This window comes from Zootoca vivipara, chromosome 5 (assembly GCF_963506605.1).
Source record: "Zootoca vivipara chromosome 5, rZooViv1.1, whole genome shotgun sequence".
NCBI lineage: Eukaryota > Metazoa > Chordata > Lepidosauria > Squamata > Lacertidae > Zootoca > Zootoca vivipara.
The window spans coordinates 36,884,823-36,897,301 of NC_083280.1; the positions used below are offsets into that span (position 1 = coordinate 36,884,823).

The following is a 12,479-nucleotide window of genomic DNA, read 5'->3' on the forward strand; positions in this document are numbered from 1 at the left end:
GAAAAAATAGCCATTAGAGGGTGAAATTTTCAAAAACGTCAAATCTAACAACTTCAGTTGTTAACTCTTTACACCCAGTGTAGTCCCTCTATGTTTAAGGGACAATGCCAAATGGAAGCAGCATTCTCTCAGAATTAATTTTTAGCAGGAGCTACTGAAAATGCGTTTCCAAAGTCAATGCTTGTCTTCAATTGTGTTGTGCCAAAGAACGTCTATAATAAGCCTAATATGGGGATTTTCAGACTGGCTAGTAAACTTGATTTGGCCTGTTGCTTGCCCCACGGTTTCTCTAGCCTTGGTGATCTGTTTCATTTCTAATTACTGTGGCCTTCTGATTACAACATGGGTTGTCCCAATACTAGGTCATCACATGGAGAAATATCAAAGCCTTCACATGGGTCATTGTCCAGACTACCAGCAACACTGGCTATCTGGGCCAAGTGGATTTCTACCATTTGTTTCCAAGCTTTAATTCCCTTTTCATGGTTCTCACACCTTTGAGGAGTGTTTTGGTTTTAATAGTTAGTGGAAATATTAACATTCAAAGAATGGGGACTTGTTTAGCTAGATTTCTATACCTTTTTAATGCTTAGTTTATAACAATCCTGTTTAAGAGCTTGACATTTCTCATAGGTGGAAGCCTTTTAGGGGCCAATTGGCATGTGGTGGGAGGGGAGAAAATATATACACCCTTATTTCTTTTTTTAAAAATGAGGCTTTGTCCCCTTCATGCTTCAGCCTTTGAGACACATAGCTTGGAATAGTGAAATAAATGGTCATTATGGTTAAATGATCAGCCCTGCATCCTGATGATGCTTTTGTTTTTTCAAATCTGAAATTTGACATGGATTTCAAAAAGTAGTTATACATGAAGCAAACAAATCAAATGTTGCAGAGCCCTTGAGTGTGACCAAGGAAAGCTACCTGTTTTGCTTATCCCCACCCCTGTGCCCCAGAGTATTGGGAGGAGGAAAGGACAATCATACCTGAAGGTAAATTTGCTGAAGCAGTCATCAATGGAGCCACTTCCCCAGGTGCTGTCCACCAAATGCCACCTTCCATCAAGGTAAACGGCATTCCAGGCATGGTCATACTCTCCTGTGAAAGTCTCCCCAGCCCTGTAGCCATGGCCTTTAGAATAACCAGATAAATTCATGCATTGCACTCCTGCAATACTGGGGGGGGGGAAGAGAGAGAAAGGATAGAAAGGACTTATAGAACAGGGTCTCACTTCGAAGGGGCTGTCTCTATCATTCACATAAATATTGGAAGTGTTATGATCTCTCGTGCTCACTGCAGATTAGAGTGAATCACACCTGAAATAATACTCTTTTCATGCATTACTAATATTTATGGGTGTTAAGTCAAAGGCTGTCTTTTGTTCTTCCTGACATCTCTTGCTTCCAGCAAGTGTTACTATGGGAGGAGGCAGACTATTTAACTATTTGGCAGACGATCCTCCCAAGTGCTGTGGAATTTTAATTTTTTTTAATTTAAAATAAAATTCTTGAATAAGTATAGACTCCTGAAAACAAGCAACCTCGGTTTATTTACGATAAAGAAGGAAGCCCAAGAGTAGCCCAAGATGTGTTTAAAGAGGCAGGCGAGAAGAAAAAAGTGTCTACTCTGCTGGAGCCCTGCTGCTATTTTGGGTAAACGCTCCCAGTCTCCGCAGGTCAATCAGGATAATGCTGCATTCTTAAAGGCCAAAACAGCCTGTTAAGAAAATAAAATGAGCCCTCCTTGATCAGGCTAAAGGCTCACCTAGCCTGGCATCCTGTTCTCACAAGTGGCCAACCAGATGCCAGTGGGAAGCCCACAAACAGGACCTGAATCTCCCCACTGATTTCCTGCAACTGGCATTCAGCAATGTAATGCTTCCGACAGCAGAGGTAGATTATAGCCTTCATGGCCAGTAGCTGCTGATAGGCCTGTCCTCTGTGAATGTGTCCAACTCTCTTTTAACGCCAGCCAAGTTGGCCATCTTTCTCTTGTGGGAGCAAATTCCATAGTTCAACCATATTGTATTGTGTGAAGAAGTCCTTTTGTCTGTCCTGAATCTTCCAACATTCAGCTTCCTTGGATGGCCCCAAGTTCTAGTATTATATGAGACAGAGGAAAAACTATCCATTTTCTTCACAACGTGCATAATTTTATATACCTCTGTCATGTCCCCACTCATCTTTTTCCCCAACCTGAAAAGCTCCAAACATTGTGACCTTTCCCGATAGGTGAGTTGCTCCAGCCCCTTGGGCATTCTGGCATCTCTTTCCTCCTCTTTATCCCCAAACCAGGCATAGGAGGATGTAGTCTAGGCTGGCTCTGCTTGTAAAGGTTCAGCCCCATAAAATCCAGCTGGCTGCTCCACCAGCAAAGCTATAGCCCGGACTGGAGTCCTGCCTTGACCAGTTCTGAGGAAGTCACACAAGTCTCATAGTACACTGTCTTAGTTTATACTTGCTACATCCAGGTTGGATGACTGTAGTGCTTTGCATGGGGTTGTTCTTGAACACAGCCTTAAAGCTGCAACTGATCCAGAATGTGACAGTGAAGTTTCTGATAGGAACTGTTGATTCTCCAGCACCACTGGTTACCAGCTTCCTTCCCAACTCAGTTTAAGCACTGCTTTGACCTATCATGGTTGGACCCAGAATATCTCCAAAATCACATCCATGCATCTCAGCCAGCAAGGGACCGTCATTCTATTGCAGAAGCCCTTTTGGGGGGTTTCACAACTGCTGTATGAAATGGCACATCAGTATCCAGGAAAGGGCCTTTTCAACTGTGGCACTCAAGATTTGGACCATGCTCCTGAGCAAAGCACATAATAGCTCACTCACTGCCTCCAGGCAGTGACAATGATCTTATATGTGGACTTTTGTAGAAGTCTGCTTTTATCATGTGTCCTGCTGCTGTTTTACATTGCTATGTTTCTTTTTGCTGTAATGTGTTGTGGTTTTAGCTGGTGTTTCATCTTTCTCTTGCTTTGTGTTATGTTGATAGTTTTGTAAGTTGCATTGCATATTCTGGTTTTAAAAAGGCAGCAAACAAGCCAGTCACGTAATAATCCTGGACAATCCTATAGAGATGGCCTAACCAGGTTCCTTCCTTTTACTGTTAACAACTCATCAATTAGGAGTGAGCGGCTAGAGAGGGATGTGAAGAGCTCCCTTGACGCTTAACAAAGCCAGTAGCTTGAACAGAGTGATGGTAGATGAAATTAAATTTGTGGCAACATTGGATTGAACGAAACAATTGGAATTGATTGCAGACAGTGATACAATCCTTGCAGACAGTTCAGCGAAAGCATCTGCTCAGTGCATGGAGGTGATTAAAAGCAAATAAGATGTTAGCCTGTGTTTCAAAGGGGAATAGAAGATAGCCTGGAAAGCAGTGCAAATTACAATGGTGTTACGTGAATGGCATGACCTTCCCTTCAGTACTACTGCAGTAGACAGAGCTGGTCACTTCAATGTGAAGAAAAGTGGTTGAGAGAAAGAGAACATAAATTTGAAAGGCTTTAGGGAAAGTGTATGAAGGGAGAGAGAGTTGTTTCAGCGAGGCATGTGGAGAAATGCGATAATTGCCAGTGATAAAGGGTACGGCTGGAGAGAAGGCAAGTCTATATAATCAATGAAAGGAGAAAATGGTTACTTGGTTGACGGTCAGGTTCTTCCTCATCATGTCTATAGCTGGGCCAGCACTAGAGGAAAGACTGATTCCTGATTTAAACTGCTGAAATAGAAGCATTTCTGCATGTTGCTACTTCCCTCTGCCAGAATGGTGTTTTGTTCACCCAGTTAGTTCTGCCCTTAGTCAATTAACTTTGCTGTTTCGAGCTGTGGGGCTGCCAGCCCAGACAGCTGCCCAAGTCAGCAAGGCTTTGGAGTTTTGGCCGAGCTCTTCCTTGATATGCCAAGCTGGCAATGCAGCATTGCTTTAAAAAGCATTCTTCGTTAATTATATTATTTACATCAACAATGGAGATGGATGGTGTCTTGTCAACCTCATTTGTTTCCAAAGCCATTTTTGTGCTAATGATTAGGACTGCAAGGTAGGCCTTCCCCAGCGTTTATTATCCTCCATAAAAGTTGTTCATCTCCCAAATGCAGCCAGAGCTTGCCAAGCAAAGCAGCTGTTGGAGCCGAGACCTTGCTGCCACCAGAATATTCAACTCCTGATCAAACATGGAGGTTACACTGTATGTGAGACCTGAACACTGGAACACCTAACAGGGTGCCCAAATCTCGGCGCGAGAGGTGAATTCCATGGCCCGACATTGAATGCTCTTGCCCCTAAGCCTATTCAGTTAGAAATGTTATGCCCTCCATCCAGTGTCACTTAAATGTATGGCTTGAAGAAGATTGCCTCGATACATAGCGAGGTGGTAATGAAGGTTGAGAGTGCACCTTGTTGCCACATGAAAATTATCACCCTGATCATTACAACAGCAATTGTGCACCATTATAATGTCGTGCTGAAATTGCTGCAGCAACAAGCTAGTTAATCTTCTAATATCACAGCCATTGCTTGGAAGGACCCTAAAGGTTTCTGGTCCAGAATAGAAATGAATGACAAATGTGTCAGCTTTTGCCTGCTCAGCAGGCACAAACTTAGCAAAGCTTCTCCTTTCTCTTTCACCCCAAGCATTAGGTTTTTGGCTGGAGGTACACGTGACAGAGCAATGGTTTTGGGTAGAGAAGGGAATTTGGATCCAGTTTTCTCTTCAACAGTGTTTGCTATGGAAAAACAACAACAAAGGATGGCAGGATGCTCTGTTGATTTCAATGTCTTAAGAAAGGAAAACAAATGAGGTTGGATAATTTGCCTGAAGGCAGAACTTAGTACTGCCTCAGTCTATCTTGTTGTTGTTGTTTAGTCGTTTAGTCGTGTCCGACTCTTCGTGACCCCATGGACCATAGCACGCCAGGCACTCCTGTCTTGCACTGCCTCCCGCAATTTGGTCAAACTCATGTTCGTAGCTTCGAGAACACTGTCCAACCATCTCGTCCTCTGTCGTCCCCTTCTCCTAGTGCCCTCAATCTTTCCCAACATCAGGGTCTTTTCCAAGGATTCTTCTCTTCTCATGAGGTGGCCAAAGTATTGGAGCCTCAGCTTCACGATCTGTCCTTCCAGGGAGCACTCAGGGCTGATTTCCTTAAGAATGGATAGGTTTGATCTTCTTGCAGTCCATGGGACTCTCAAGAGTCTCCTCCAGCACCATAATTCAAAAGCATCAATTCTTCGGCGATCAGCCTTCTTTATGGTCCAGCTCTCACTTCCATACATCACTACTGGGAAAACCATAGCTTTAACTAGACGGACCTTTTTCGGCAAGGTGATGTCTCTGCTTTTTAAGATGCTGTCTAGGTTTGTCATTGCTTTTCTCCCAAGAAGCAGGCGTCTTTTAATTTCGTGACTGCTGTCACCATCTGCAGTGATCAAGGAGCCCAAGAAAGTAAAATCTCTCACTGCCTCCATTTCTTCCCCTTCTATTTGCCAGGAGGTGATGGGACCAGTGGCCATGATCTTGGTTTTTTTGATGTTGAGCTTCAGACCATATTTTCAGTCTATCAGGAAGGGGCTAAATGCTTTATTGAGGCACACTAGACTAGGGGTTCCCAACAAAATTTTCTCGAGGACCCCTCATCGAGCCGCTATTGTGACAAGGATCCCCATTAATTCCTAATCCTAAAATTAAAAAGTGAGAGCCAAATTAAGAGTCTTTTTATATTTTATATTTATACGTTTTTTACAGTTACAACAGAGTACTCCATCAGTATACAGTTAGTTTTAATTTTCAGTTCTTAATGAGATGAGTTAAATCTGTCCTTTGAGTCCATTATTGAGTCCTTTACAAACACTACTGTTTTGCAAAGAGGCAGCGCGCGCCAGGGAGGAGGGAGGGGAATGGAGAAGACAGGGTACCTGCGCAGTAGCGCACAAATGAAGCCGATGCGCGCAAAGCATCTTGGGGAGGTGAGCGTTAGTAGAATGCGTGCGCTGCCTCTTTGCAAAACAGTAGTGTTTGTAAAGCGCCACCTAACGGCATAAGGCAGAACTACTGCCTCTATCTAATTCTAGTTTTGCGCTAGACTCTGCTCATGCAGGAAGCGGCCAAAACAAAAAATCTGTTATACGAAATATATTTAATATATTTTTTATTCTAATAGCATCTTACGGACCCCTCTGGCATAGCTCGTGGACCCCTGGGGGTCCGCGGACCACCTGTTGGGAACCACTGCACTAGACAATATTCAGGAGGTTTGTGAATGGTGCAAAATACCCTATGGAGACTCCCTACTTTAGTGGCTTTTTGTGGTATTTCTGCATCCATTTTGCACCCCTCAACGGGCTACTTATGGTCCCATTTTAGGACTTCATTGTGTGATCTCAGCCATAATGGTGCAATGATGTCTGCAGCAGGTAGCCAATGTAACATCACTGAGGGCTAAGAATAATCTTCCACTGGCCTCAGCCCACTCAGTGAGTTAGAATGGAGAAAGATGGGATACATCTCCATTGCCAAAGCAGCCACAATGCTTGTCACACTGCTCTGGTAGACTTTGTGTTCATCAAAACGATGTGGCAAACCTTGCCTGACCCATGTGTAGTTGCCCACAATTAGCTGTTGCGGAATGGATAATGACTGGAATCCACATCACGCTGGAAAACATGCAGTGAAGATGCACAATATCTGCATTCAAGTAGGCATGTAAATGCTGCTGTTTTCCATAAGCGTCCTCCTTACAACAGGATGAGCATTTTGGTGAGTGCTTCAATATCCCACAATTGCTTAATTAGCTTCCAGCAGGGCTAGATCCTGACAAGGGAACATTTGGATGAGTTGATAATTATTATTGTTAAATGATATCTGATAACACAACATTTCATCATGTTGATGTTTACTTTTTATGGACACCAGGGGCTTGGCTTGGAGGAGCTCTCAAAGCTGCAATTAAAAATATACATAATTCCTTCCATAAGCACCTGTTTTTTTCTCAATGGGTAGAGGATGTGTTGGAAGAAAACCTTGATTTATTATTGATTTCGATTAAACTAAGGTCTGGATGTAAAAGAGTGGGTGGCATGGGAATCCAAGTCTTCAAGGAAGTTCTAACAACATCCTTTTTAAAAAAGCACTCACCAGCCTTAATTCATAAAAAGAAGCTGGCAGGAAAGTTCTTGTGAAGAAATCAACTTGTATGTCTTGTAGCCATTATTTTGTGAGCAGTCAGGTGGAAATTAATCACATTACTTGCACAGTGAAATCCCATCCCTCTAACTCAGGGTGGGGAACTTCAGGCTGAAGGCCAAATGTGGTCCCCCAAGCCTCTCTATCTGGCCCTTGGGAATGTTCTCAGGCCATGCGTCTCACCAGCCTTGCTGTCCCCTTGAGAGGGAGGAAATGTCCTGTTGCATGAGTGCCACACACACAGCTTAGATGAATCCTGCACAGAGTTTCATTTGTTGCTCTGCCCACTTCTGCCTCTCACTCCACCCACCACTGACTTATGGCCCCTGGAAAGTCCCCCAGAAGGGAATGTGGCCCCTGGATTGAAAAGGTTTCTGCACCAGGGTGCTCCTGCGCTAGATGTATGGGGCAGTTTGCAGAGGATGTGGCCAAGTTCAGTATGGGACACACCACTCACCATTTCTTGCATGTGAGGAACTGCATGGGGTAGTCTATATTCCTCAGTCCTAATGTTCTTTTAACCTTCAGATGCTCCAGAAAAAAAACAGAGAGTCTCTTCTAACTAAATTATCCCCATGTACTCATCTGCCATTATGTTAATGCAATGCGAGCCTCAGCAGATGGTACAAAGTAAATTATGGAGGGGGGGCGGAAAGCAAAATTGACCTTTCTAGGACTTGCTGCTGTTCAACAATACAGCGTCAAAACGGTGCTTCAAATCCTAGTTGGTGTAAATAGAGAGAGAACTGGTGCATAGGTAACAAAGCAAGGGAACATTTCTGATCTTCATGTACCTGCACATTTGTTCAAAGAGCCCAGCGTATCCCTCGCAAATGCTCTTTCCGCTCTGGAGAACATCCTTGGGCTTGAAAGACTGCTGGTCTTTGTTAAAGAAGCCCACAATATCATATTCTGGGGAGCAAAGGTTGAAAGTTTAACCACAGGTGTAAACAAATAGACAAAGTGAAACAAGGGTCATATTCAGACCTGTGCTAAGTAACCAGGAAGTATTCACATACAAACAGGTACAATAGATGTTTACTTAGGGTGGGATTCACCTAAGGAAGCCTGTCAGTGGAAGCCTTTGGTAATGTGCAACAGATACTGACTCTCTGTTGTTAAAGAACAAGAACAAAACAACTTTTCCCATCCAAATTAGACTGCTGAAATGAAGAAACTTAACCAGGAGAAATGCATTATTGCGTTAAAGGACTGTGAATTCAGTTAACTTCTGCTGCTGAAAACAAACTCCTAGCACTAAGTTCAATGTGCTCAGAGTCACCCTGTTCTTTAATTGTAACTAGGATGTCTTTTGTGTCTGGCTCTGGTTGGTAGATACTGAGATTCTAACAGGGGTGGGAATCAAAGTAGGTCTGATCAGCCTGAAGTCTGCTTTGCCCCAGCGATAGATGGACCACCAAATCTGAATTCCTGCTAGGCTCTCACCAGTAGGACAGAAAGTGGAGAGAGGGCGGCTTTTTTCTTTTTCTTTCAGCTGGATCCAAGGGTTTTGGATCCAGCAGCTTCAAAGCCCACAGTGATCCGCCACTGGAGCACCCCTTCCCAGTGCTTTCCCTCACTGGACCGCAGATGGAAAGCCCCAGTGACAATTCTTCCTGCACTGCCTGGGAGACCATAGAATTGCATCCTAAGGGAGAAGAACTGTTCAACCCTTTCCCCTTTGGCCAGTTCCCATTCCAAATTGTTACTTCAGCTGTTTTCCCTCCTTGCAGGAGAAAAGCTGTAGCACCAATACCAACCCAATCTAGTATGAATCAACTGTCATTTGTTTCATAAATGGTACTAAGAGCCTTCTGTGATGTCACAACACAACACTATTTTCACAGCTGCGCCAAACTTGAATTGGCAAAGAATGGCCCAAGGGAAGACAATATTTTACATATGTGTTTTCTGGGAATGGATAGTTCTCTGAAAGGTATATGAGTGAGAAGATTATTCAATAATAGAATCATAGAATCGTAGAGTTGGAAGAGACCACAAGGGCCATCCAGTCCAACCCCCTGCCAAGCAGGAAACACCATCTAAGCATTCTTGGCATATGCCTGTCAAGCCTCTGCTTAAAGACCTCCAAAGAAGGAGACTCCACCACACTCCTTGGTAGCAAATTCCACTGCCGAACAGCTCTTACTATTGACAGCACTTTTTGCAGTGGTGGTAAAAACATTTCAAAGTTTTGTGAATTTCAGATTTTCCACGCCTGGCGCATTTTCTCAACATTCTGCCTCTAGGGTTGCCAGACTCAATAGTGGACAGGACTTCTGTGCCTTTAATTGCCCTGCTCTCTTTTGAGTCTGGAAACCTTAAAGAGAAACCAGCAGACCCTTTGTTTAATTTCCAAGCAAAGGGTCTGCTGGTTTCTCTTTAAGGTTTCCAGACTCAAAAGAGAGCAGGGCAATTAAAGGCACAGAAGTCCTGTCCACTATTGAGTCTGGCAACCCTATCTGCCTCCCTCTGTTACCAACACAATGTGTGCACTGGGTTCTAGAACCACTGTAAAAGACAAGCAACTGTTCAGCATTATCCACAGGTTCCAGGAAATGGCAGCATCCTCTGCTTACCTATATGATGGCAAATCCATGTCCAAATGGCCCTAACCTTTTCCAGGTCGGTGCGTGCTATGCGAAGCAAGGTTTTCACTAGCTCCTCCACAGTACTCTTGGCAGTCACCTGTATTGTAGGAAGAAAGTGGATAACTGGTGATTTCAAACCAATTGTGAAGGTTGGTTACCTTTTCTGCCTTCCTACAAAATTTAGAGGATCTCTCTTAGGGTCCACTACTTGGCAGAACCATTGACTTCATCAACAAAATCTCTGCTATGTTTCACAGAAAGCACATTAGCTTACAGGTGTGGGGAACCTTTGGAGGGTGCAGAACTACAGCTCGCGCCATCTCTGGTCATATGGCACGTTCAACAAACAGAGTTGTAGTTCAGCAATGTCTGGGTGGCCAAAGCTTCCCTACACCTGGGTTACAGTTTGGCTTAGGATAGTTTTAGGAGCCATTTTCTGTTTGTTTGTTTGTTTGTTTAGAAGCCTTATTTATTAGTCAGCAGGCTGGCACAAGGTACTCAGAACAGGGTTTTCCTCAGCTCCATCATGCTGTTTTTGGCAGCTCACTAGGTTTTAAGAGGCAAGTCTTTTACAAGCTTCAAATATATTATTGGGTAGGGTTACTCTCTCCTATTCTGCCTATGCCCTTCAGATACTTTTAGACGCTATTCTATAACTAGATTCTATTTAAACTGTTTCCTTTTACATGGTATGATGGTTGTCAGCCCGACCTGCTCAAGCCTCAGGCCAATATGAGATTCTGTTACTGTACAATTTCCTTTGCCAGCCAATAAAAGTGTGTTGTATCTGTTCTAAAAGTGCTGGAAGCCACATACTCAGTGGACACCTCATCCTGGGCTGATACTGTGAGAAATATTTAGCAAGTTGTTTATGGGGTTGCCAGTGAAATTTTTGTCCAAAGTGAAGTTGGAAGCAATTTTTGGAGCTCCTCCTGAAGCGAAACATCTGAGGGAAGCCAAACAACATTTTGATAACACTTGTGGAGTTTCTCAGCAACTTTTAAGGTGGTCCTCAGATTTTGCCTAAAGCAAAGCATTTGAAAGTGCCACCTCAGGGAAATATCATCTGAGGAATTACTAGGGAAAGGGATCATTACTCAGTAGTAGAGCACTTGCTTTGCAGGTCAAATGCCTCATATCTCCTGTTCAAAGGACCAGCCTTCCCCCAGACTAGGGTCCTCCAGATGTTGTTGGACTGCAGTTCCCATCAACCCCTCATCATTGGCCACACTCTCTTTGGGCTGATGGTGTCCACAACTTCTGGAAAGCACTAGGTTGGGGAAGGGTGAGGCAGCAAGTAATTTGAAATGTCTTTTTCAAATGGAGAACTGCTTCCAATCAGAGCTGGCAATACTTGGTCTAAGGCAGCTTGGGATAAGGATGGAAGAGTTCCATTCAGATGATTGCGGAAGGGTATTCTTAATGCAGAATCTGAAAGACACCTCAGGAACACACAAATGAAATTCTAAGGACTGTTTGTGTTTTGCCCACTATTCAAGTGGAATAGGTTGTCTGAAGGAGTTGATATGAGCAATAGACTCTACAATCACCAGACTTCAACAAATTGTATTATATATGATTGCAGAGTATTCTGCATAGATAACTCAGTCCATAACACAATTCCAAGGATCATGAATTTATGTTAAAGGCCAGTTCCTGTAATCTTCTTTCCAAAGTGGTTATTATTATTGTTATTTAAAATATTTAAATTAACACTCTGCTGACTGGTTTTTTAATTCATCACACACTTGACTTCTCAGCATATTTACCAGCAGCCATGTACCTTTTTGCACACAGTGTTGTAAAAAAATAATAATTGAACTGATATATCTGATCATTCAGACAACCAAATTCCACAAGCATTCAATTGTGTAATCACTAGAATATATGCAGTATATATCTGGTGCTGGAGTTTTAGAAATGATGGGAAGCAGAGCTCAGTTTGAATTCATGATGTCATGACCTCCATTTATGTTTTTACCTTTGTTGCATATGCATCCAATTTCTCAAAGTCCTTTAGGTCAAAAGGTAAGGATTTCAAGCATGACTTGTCCCATGGGTAAGCTAGGAAAAAAACACATGTCATCGGTAATAATTATTCTGGAAAGGAAGAAACGTTTCAGCTGGACAAACGCTCTAACAAGCCTAAACCAGATCTATACTAAAGTCGTTTTCACATGCAAGGTTTACAATAGTTTAAGTTTCCCTCCATTTATTATGTAAAAATAAAAGTCCACTAGCAACTGAAAAGGCTAATAAATATATAGTGGCTTTGCTCAGAGCCTGTTTCATCAGATGCATGGAGTACTGAGCAGGTAAGTTTATACATAAACTAGGAATGAGGAAACTCCAGCCAATGCGCCAGTTGTTTTATAGCAGGGGGGTCCAATTTGGCCTGTGAGGCCATGTCTCCCAAACCGCGTCCACTTGTCAATCAACTGATATCATGCTGGGCAGGAGGGCTGGGTTTGATCACAAAATCCCCGGAGTCCTTGTGCCAACCACTGAGGCCTCTGGAGAGTTGGAGGTTTAGAGCGTGTTTGCAGGTTTTTTCAATGGTGTTCCCAATATACAGTATGCAGTTTCACTTAAATGCACAGTGCCTCAGAACATAGCCCCTGTGTAAATGGGGAGTTGCCTGTACTGCATTGGCTTTGTGCATCTTATCCCAATTTATAAACATCAAGGCACAA

The 12,479-nt window shown here is 43.2% G+C and overlaps 2 protein-coding genes across 2 annotated transcripts in view; one reads left to right on the forward strand and one right to left on the reverse strand.

Annotated features, from left to right (window-relative positions):
- Positions 1–12,479, forward strand: part of CEP63 (centrosomal protein 63) — a 128,304-nt gene that overhangs the window by 34,155 nt on the left and 81,670 nt on the right. The gene's annotated exons all lie outside the window — the stretch shown is intronic.
- The window catches only part of KY (kyphoscoliosis peptidase), a 30,612-nt gene that overhangs the window by 3,157 nt on the left and 14,976 nt on the right, over positions 1–12,479 (reverse strand). The window contains exons 5-8 of the mRNA XM_035132768.2: positions 11,768–11,850; positions 9,775–9,883; positions 7,990–8,107; positions 987–1,175 (exon numbers count right to left, since the gene is read on the reverse strand). Coding sequence (XP_034988659.1) covers positions 987–1,175; positions 7,990–8,107; positions 9,775–9,883; positions 11,768–11,850 — 499 coding nt within the window. The remainder of the gene's footprint in view (positions 1–986; positions 1,176–7,989; positions 8,108–9,774; positions 9,884–11,767; positions 11,851–12,479) is intronic.